We start from the raw sequence: 9325 nt of genomic DNA, 5'->3' as shown, positions 1-9325 counted from the left end.
ACATTTCTAAAAACATGCCTGACATCCTTTCTTTGCTTCATATTTAATGATTTTTCCCAATTTTATGGGGACAATTGGGAAAACCTAAAATTAACATGATTGTATTTTTTCATTTTTCATTGTTCTGTAAACATACTTTTCACCTCTGTGTTCCTTTTTGTCAGTTTGATCATTTTTAATGATTTAATCATTGTTATTTTTAATCGATATTTTACAGTTTGCGGTATTTGACAGTTCAAATATTTAGAAATGTTTGAAATTGTTTGTTTTTCCTGAGATCATAATACTGTTCTTAATAATGGAAATTAGCTTTCATTCCAAATATTATGAATAACTTAAAATACTTACAAATAATATACTTACTTTAAAAAACATAAACAAATATCCCTTGATGAAATTTTGGGTCAATCGGTAAAATTTATATATATATTTTTTTCCCCGTATATTTCAAAGTCACGTTATAAGTATCCTGGATGTATAAGCAGGTGTGTGCGGTGCTGTGTTTCATTTAAAATGCTAGTTAGGTGTTCAGCAAATACACAGAGAGTACCTGACATAAGAACCTGAGTAACAACTTTGATGTTGATCATTTTTGGGATGTTTAAATTGCTGGGTTCAAAATGACACCAAGGATAAAACAGTGTTAGTAAAATTCAAGGGTAACATGAGCCATTTACCCTGAAAACAGTGCACCTTTAACCTCTTTTTAATACTTTTTTTGTGGTAATTAATTCCAAATATTACTCAATATACAGTATAAAGCACTGTTCTCTTTAGCGACAAGTGTATTTGACAGTTTTACTTTGAATATGAACATTTTCGTTACCAAAACGTACGAGCTTATAAAATTTGATCTGTGTAATTAAACAACAAGACCAGCTTCAGCTTCAATCAACCTTAATAGGCTCATAAATTCTCCTTCTTTGGAATACTTGATTTTCAGATTACTGCGGCACTTTGTACATTCAGTTAAAAAATTCTAGTGTGAATACATTCATTTTCTTGTTGTGATTTAGAAAATGGCCGATGGGACACGCAGCACCCTATCAGGGGCCATATTTGGTCCGCAGGCCATATGTTGAGTATAACTGAGCTACACAGGAAAAAGCTGCTAAAAACATTACGTACATTACATAAACGCATCTGCATTAAAAATCTAATGTAATAGCATACCACTTACAGGCGCTAACCGTCTGCATTGAGTGCTACTACTGCATATTCTCTTATCATACTTAAGCAGCATTATCAATGCAGGGCTTTCACTTATAATGGAGTATTTGTACAGTGTGGTACTTTCACATATATTTAAATAAAGAATCTGAGTACTTCTTCTGCCACTGATACATGAAAAAAATAATCTGCCAATAGTTACAGCAGCATGTGATGCAAAAGAGAGTTTCCTGTGAATGGACAATAAAGTGTTATCTTATCAAGCGGTCAAAGACGTCAGACAAACCTTGTATAATGACATTATTATAGGCCATAACTTTCAGCAGTTTATCAAAATAAAGGACAGACGAAAATCAGACGCACTTCTTACATTCTTCTTTGTTTAGCAGTAGTGAAACCAGAGCCAGTTGTAACAGAGTTCGTATTCAAATGATTTTTTACTTCCTTCCTTTAATCTTTGATGGACTGATACTAACAGGTTTCAATGGTGGGTGTGTCGGCTGTAACATTTGCAACATCAAGGAAGAAAGGGGAAACATAAAACAGGACAATCCCTAAATATATGGTCATGCTGTCCCAGACCAATGAAAGCTTTGTGTTCACTGCCACCTGCTGGCTGTCAGATGATACAGGCTGTTGTGGTTTTATCTAGAGATGTTTAAATCCAGCTAAGTTACTTAATCATTTCAGAATACCCGTTAGGTCGGGCATTTTTGCTACAAAGTAATGCATTGTTCACTTATTCGTTATTGTGCAATGCTAGTAGGGGGACATGGTGATTTCTCTCTTGTATTGACACCAGATTCTGTGATTTTTCTGCCTCAGCTGCTCATTAAATATGATCTAAAGTTAAATATATTCATACCAGTTTTCAGAACATAAAAATAGAAAACAGCGAGGTGGAAATACAGTCAATTTTTTGGGTTGACAGAGGAAAAGAGGCGGACAGGGAGAAGGAGACCTGCTGTGAGGAGATTACACACACTGAAAGCGAATAAAGGTGGAGAAAAGGCTGTGTACACTATGGAAATGTGAAATGCATCGTTAATTCTAAGCTCTTGCATTTCAGGTTTCCCTTTGTTTATCCCTGCCTATTGCTCATGGAGCACTGGTGATTGTGAGAGGTCAGGATAGATAGTTTTAAAATAGTTAAAAAATGTGTTTCCAAGATTCAGTGAGAGAAAAGGTGGATTTACCAGACAAAAATATGACTTTGCATGTATTTTCATAAACAAATCAGCAACTAAGCAGTCTGGTATTGCTGTTTTAATAGGAGCATCTGCACTACGTAACAGAATAACAGCTTGATTTGCTGGGAAAGACACACTCAGTATCCACGACTTGTTCCACTGCGGTGTTAAAAACACACAACCTCAAGCTCAGTCTCTGAGAAAATAGATTTATTATTCAAATAAGCGACATATACACAGTGGATTCATGGTTCTAATCATCAGAAAGCACATCAGTGTAGTTGAGCTACAATCATTTACAGAAATGTTAGGTTTTATATTATTACCACACAGCTCCGCGGGGCAGGAGCAGTCCTTTGATTTATAATTCACATTCATATACAGACATACATCATTTACAGTACAGACAAAGAGCTGAAGGCAGAGGAGAGCTTGATTCCCACTCAGGCACTCCTGATTAAAATGACACGACAACACAACGGCTTTGTTTTGTTTCTGTGCTTTTTCTGTTCACTACAGGCTGATCCATCAAATGGATCACTAAGACATTGCCTCTTTAAGAAAAGGAGAGACCCTACGGTATATCTCTGAAGTCTACAACGCTGACACCGCCCCGATCAAAGACAAATTACTTTGGCTGAAACACATTCTCAACAGTATTTTCCAACAACTCTTTCTGGTCTATTAATTCGACCATGCAATGTAATAATACAACATAATCCACAGAAGAAAGAGTACAGGTCAAATCATCAAACCCTGCTTCACGCATCCCTTTATATTCCTGTATCTAGTTAATTAATTAAAGATTAACTCTCAGTTGAGCTCCAACAGTGACTTCTGTCAGCAGCTGTATTCTATTTCCCCCCTTAACTTTTATTATACCATGGTGTGAGTGAATACTCCATTTTGATTGGTTGAATGGTTGACGGACACCTATTAAGCAGTTTTTTCCATACACTGTAAAAACATGGGGGTCAATGAGAAACTGCTCTATTGCGCAGCTACTCCTACAGGCCACTGTGAGAACTGCAGTTTTTGGCACTTCCGTATTGGATCAACCAGGAAGTCGCTGTGGTGGGGGCTTGGGGTTTTTTCACATAGATTTTGATTGCACAATGCAAGAAAACATAAACTAATGATTTTAGTGTTTTTGATTTTTGTAAGTGACCATGGGATAAGCATGTTAAAGCCCTTCCAGGTGTCCATTATCAGGAATAAACAGACCACTGGGAGAGAAGAATGTTCCCAGAAGATTCTGGCCTCCCTGTCGTCCATTCATACTTGACAATGAACACCTTCTTAGGCTTTGACCCTTACATATCTCCAGCTGGCTGTTCCCTACCACCCTCAGTTACTGTTGCTACTACATCTGTCAAGCTTTCTGTTCCGGCGCAGCATGTTAGAGCAGATAAACACTGTTTAATCCGCTCTTTACATTCCTGCTCTTTTGTTATTGATTTTTGAAAATGACAGCACCCTCCCGACTCTTTATACGAGGAATATAAATCTCACTAAAGCCCCGTGCATCCCACTTCCACAGCCCAAAGCTTGACAGGCCTGCCGAGCATATACGGTTGCTAAGCTATTGACGATCCCTGTTCAGGGGAAGGGTTTATGATCAATTGCGAACCTAAAACGTTTTTTCATCAATATCATTTTTCTAGATAAAATATCAGCAGTACAATCACCATAACTAAACAATTTTCAGCCTCTTCCGTTCGTTCATGGTCAGTAGTAATACAGAGGCGTAAGACTTGAGAGGCTGCACTGCAACTTTAAGAAACGTTTTCTTTGAGACATCAAACCACTGTGCTTCATTTAACCCCATTTCAGCACGTTAATGTTTAAAAAGACAGAGTGTACGATTTAGTAGAATATAGATTTTCTGAGAGTAGGGAAAGGTAAAACAGTGACTGTGGGAGGGATGCATTCACTTCCCCAACCTCTTAGCAACGTCCTTATAGGCGAGCTCAATCTCTACATCAGCTGCACACGTGTTGGTGAACTCATCCCTGCCGTAGGCGTTGTCAAGGTAACGCCACAGGCCTCTGAATTCGGACGGGATGTCGTAGTTTCGGTACTTCTTCGTAACCACCTGCCGAATGATAAGTCATTGTACTGTCAAGACAAAATTCAAAGTCAAAAGAGCCAAACTAAACCAACCCCACGTAGGTTACCTTGACAACATGAAGTTTGGGCAGAAGGTTGCAGTCGGCCAGCGTCAGCTCATCTCCGTCCAGGTATTTACGTCTGGATTCTCCCTCGTCCCTGTGGCGTCCCACCTGAACCTCGTCGGGGAGCGGACTTGTCAGATATTTATCCAGCTTGGCCAGGGACTTGTCTAGACTTTTCTCCAATGCTGGGACACACACATCAATCCCACATCCAGGTCACAAGGTCATCAGAAACCAGTGCTTTTGTTTGGATTATAATGGATGCTTATGGTTGGGTACTGCCATGCTTACCACGATTTTTATCCGGTCTTGTGTTTTTGACGTAGGCGGAGAACTTGGCAAATATGTCATTTCCTGCTACGTTTGATTCCCGATTCTTCGCTGCAAGTTTGGGATACCTAAGAAACAGGAACATGGTGTTAGACAGGATGTTGCTCGACCTATTTCCATTTCCTGCCTGTGTGTATACGCGCGTGAAGTGGCCTACTTCGGTGGAGCCAGCATCTCCTCCAGATACTCCTCGACTTTGTTGACGTCAGTGAGGACCTCCCCCTGGAAGGTGAGGAAGGGCGGGTGTGTCCCCGGGGCCAGGTTGTGAAGGTCAGCCGGTTTCCTAATCAGAGTGGAATCATTTTACAACCTTTATCATAAATCTGTCATGAAATGCTATTACAGTAAACAAATAATCCTATTTTCTTCTGTCTATTCAGCCACGCTGTGCCGCAGGAGCAAACACTGACTCGGGCCTCTGTTCCCAAAAACAACTACGGTTTCAAGTGGAACATCTTTAAATGTGACCCTTTTAGAATTTGTTCATTACCTTCATGTATTTCTAAAAGCAGCACTTGGAGACAGAACATAATTAAATGCACATCTGTTAGCAGCTTAGTCAAACAGTCAGTTATGGGATGTTGTGTATTTAGATCCATGCAAAAACTTTAAAGGTGCCATATTGTGAGTGAGATCTCATAAGTGAGATTTCCATGTCTTTGGTTTGACTATAAAGCAGGAGGAGGGGCGATATAAATACTGTGAAAGTATCAAAATGCTCAATCTACGGAGAAATGCACACAGCCCGTCTTCAGAAACTGTGAAAACAGGTCGTCAGGACTTCTGTAGGGTTGTGATGTCACAACTTTACTGTATTAAGGTAGAAAGTGCTGCTACAGTGTGTCATTATAGTTTATCCCCGGCTGCAATGATGGTGCAGAGACACAGAGAGTACAGATGTGGAGAACCCGGAAATGCTGACCAATCAGAGCAGACTGGGCTTTTATGAGGAGGTGGTCTTAAAGAGACAGGCGCAAAAACGGAGCGTTTCAGACAGAGGGAAACTACAGGTTTATTTGAACAGACAGTGCTAGAAAAATAATGAGTTTTTTGAACATTAAAGCATGTTAACGTGTCCTTGTAGAAACCTTAAATACAAGTATGAACCTAAAAATGAACATAACATGTCCCCTTTAAACATCCACATACTCTGTTAGACTTGTGTTATTTGGCGTTCACATATTTTTTTTTGCCCCATAATGAAATAGGAATGTGTGAGTGGGTTGAATTTAAAAGTACTAATTGAGATGTTTTTCTTTTACCTCTTTAGGTCAACAGTAGTGACATTGAAGACTACACCTTTCAGCCAGAGGATCATAAAGAGGCGCTGAGAGAAAGGACAGTTGCCGATGCTCTCCCCGTCACTGCCAGCCTGTACACACACATGTATACACAGGAAAACACGGTAAGACACTAATACCACACAAACTGGTTCACACACAGATACACGACTGACAAATCACACACGTTATACAAAAAGAGGAATCATTGCCTTTTGATTTGAGGTAGTGGGTTTGAGGTCAGGTCTGTTTGTGTACGAAGACATATTTATAATTGGCATGCGATCAAATATGAGTATGAATGTGTGTGTGTGTGTGTGTGTGTGTGTGTGTGTGTGTGTGTGTGTGTGTGTGTGTGTGTGTGTGTGTTTGCGTGCGCTTGAGTGTGTGTGCGCACAGCTGCAATAGGACACTGTAATGAGACGCGGAGTCCAGCATGAATAATCCAAACTGCTTCCATTAACCGCCTCACTGCCTGTTTGGACGCATGGATCCAACTGTACTACACTGTACCACCGTATCAGCTGTGGAAAGCTACTGTCCTGTCACTCCAAAGAGACACACCTTCAATTCAACTTCATACATAAGTGGGATCTTGTGTGATTTTAAGAATGTAATTTCTGAAGTCATCTCACTGTACATTTGCTGAGTTTTAAACAGAAAACACATTCAGCTCAGTTACTGGAAATCCTGTTTTTTACATAGGAGAGATGTGTGTAAATCATGCTGTTGAATGACGCATTTCTACCGCTCCATTGAGTCCAGTACAATATGAAAGTTAAAGGGGGACTATGCCCATTTTCAAAATTCATATATGTTATTTCTTTGATCTCAGACATGCCTGAAATATTCATACAGATGGACAACTCTCTTCCAAATCCAAAAAATATATTCCCAAAAATCAAGATGTTATCAAGCTCCATAGACCATGAATATTAATATCTTATACGGAAGCATTTTCTGTTTCAAAACTGTCGACATTTCATTGGATCAAAGCTCTTTAGGGTGTAAAAAAAAAGAAAAAAAAGAAAACATAAAAAATCACGGACCCATTCATTGTCTATAGAGCAGCTCCACACTTTATACCTAGCCCCTGAACACACACACACACACACACACACACACACACACACACACACACACACACACACACACACACACACACACACACACAACCAGTTAATCCGGTTGATTAGACCTCTCCTACGGACTGTGTGGGTGTGTCTACTGTGATTGATTGACATCTTCCAGAGTCTCCTTTTAGCCTCGTTTTACCTATTAAGGCCGGAAAAAGTGAATTTTTACCATTCTTTTGATGACCTCATGAATTCCCATCAAATTCTCATCAAAGCCCCGCCCGCCTTCAACCCAAGCAGAGGTCCAATCAGCCAGAGTAACTGAGAACACCTGTGGGTGTTCAGGGGCTTTAAGACTTACTTCTCTGGTTTACTCGCTTTGGAAGAGAGTAGTTTGTTTTCACAGATATTGATTGGATATCTATAGGCCGGGAAAATAGCATGTTTTCTAGTTCTTAAATGATTTGACTTAGTCAATTAGTCAATGTTACATTATCGTTGTAGAAGTTTTAAATGAGTTGCACGAAACTCCTTTAACATGCAATGTATGTATAATTCATTAAAAGAATGGTCAGAAAAAAATGCACTCATGCTTATTTCTTGCAAAACTTGCATGAGAAAATACCACTATTTTTTCTGTATGTTAATATGAAGGTATAGAGACAGAAGCTAGTTAGCTTAGCTTAGCATAAAGACTGAAAGCTCTGGGAACCTAGCTAACTAGGCTGGCTCAGTCCAAAGGTCCCTGTAACCACTTTATGAAGGTAAAGCAGCTGTAAAATCCACACTTATATTTTACTCTTTAATTTTGTACTGATTAAACAAACAATATATATATTTTTGTATAATTTGTGCTAGCTTTAGAGGTGATGGAGGCAGATTCTCTTAGCTTCAGTCACTGTTTCCCGTGTTTTCAAATGTTAATGCTAAGCTAACAAGATGGCTAGCTTCATATTTATTATATTGTAGGCATGGAAGTGGTCAAGTTTCTCATCTAACTCTGCAAAAAGAAATAAAAAATTCTTGAACTGTTACTTTAAATATTTTCTTGTAATGTTAAGTAACTACCACAATATGTTCTGGCAGTGTCCATTAAATGTAGAATATGTGCCAGCTGACATAAGGATAGGCTAAAACCTGTGCATAAACACACACAGACCTACCGACAAAGACATATTGTATCATATCATAAGCTCCATTTAAAGCTGCTGCTCTCAATACTGAAAGGACCCCAGTAATAATTCATGGGAGAGAGAAAGAGAGAGATTGTCTATGCACGTGGGTGTCAGGTTAACACATGGAAAATCAGCACACAACAACAACAACATGGCATGCACACACTCAAAGGAGCCACCCCCAGCATAGACACACACACACACACACACACACTTTACAGAAGATATACAGTGTAAAAGTATAAAAGTATAGAAAACTATTACAAGTAGAATGCAAGGTAAGATGAGGAAGTTTGTACAGAAATGTAATTTAGAAATGGGCATTAAACTGATCTAGTGTCAGCTTCCTGCAACGCCAAAAGTACACACACACAGACATACACACACACTCACACACACACACACACTCCCCACCTTGACAAATAGCTCAATATCAGGGTCCTTGTCCTCCTCGGCTGCAGTATCCGTCATGGTCAAGAAAAACACGCTTTGCTTGTGTGTTTTGTTTCAACAAGTGTGTAGCTGTGTTTGTGTGTGTGTCTGTGTGTGTGTGTGTGTGTTTGTGTGTGTGAGCTGTGTCAGTTTACAGCAGATTCTACTCTAGGTCCATACTGTGAAGTCCACTTGGTCCCATAGCAGCTCTGTCAGCTGAGTGCCTGCAAGAGCGTTCGTGTGTGTGTGTGTGTGTGTGTGTGTGTGTGTGTGTGTGTGTGTGTGTGTGTGATAGGTTCAATTTGTACCCGAGGCCTCAGCAGTGAGGCGTGACGCTGTCGGGCAAAAATAACCCCCTTGTGTGGGGTGGGGAGGGGGTGTCACTGAAAGCATTGATGTAGTGAGGGGGGGAAAGGGCAGGCACCCAAGGGTGTCCTGCTCCTCCCACCTCTTACAGCTCTGATTGACAAGACGACCGGGTGACTTTGAATCATCGAG

At 39.9% G+C, this 9325-nt stretch overlaps 1 protein-coding gene across 2 annotated transcripts in view; it reads right to left on the bottom strand.

Moving 5' to 3' along the window:
- Positions 1–2591: 2591 nt before the first annotated feature.
- The window catches only part of clic5a (chloride intracellular channel 5a), a gene marked incomplete at its 5' end in the record, with an annotated part of 9542 nt that continues 2808 nt past the window's right edge, over positions 2592–9325 (bottom strand). The window contains 6 exons of one of the 2 annotated variants that reach the window (XM_083938273.1): positions 2592–4455; positions 4538–4719; positions 4826–4932; positions 5022–5147; positions 6127–6236; positions 8810–9052. In XM_083938273.1, coding sequence (XP_083794399.1) covers positions 4291–4455; positions 4538–4719; positions 4826–4932; positions 5022–5147; positions 6127–6236; positions 8810–8866 — 747 coding nt within the window. In that variant the 3' untranslated portion in view covers positions 2592–4290. Of the gene's footprint in view, positions 4456–4537; positions 4720–4825; positions 4933–5021; positions 5148–6126; positions 6237–8809; positions 9053–9325 lie in introns of those variants that run through there. The other variant, XM_083938272.1, reaches the window with a different exon arrangement.

The sequence above is a fragment of the Echiichthys vipera genome (genome assembly GCF_963691815.1).
Source record: "Echiichthys vipera genome assembly, chromosome: 23".
Taxonomy (NCBI): Eukaryota; Metazoa; Chordata; class Actinopteri; order Perciformes; family Trachinidae; genus Echiichthys; species Echiichthys vipera.
Note: the sequence above shows the minus strand (reverse complement) of the source record. Positions and strands in the feature narration are given on the sequence as shown.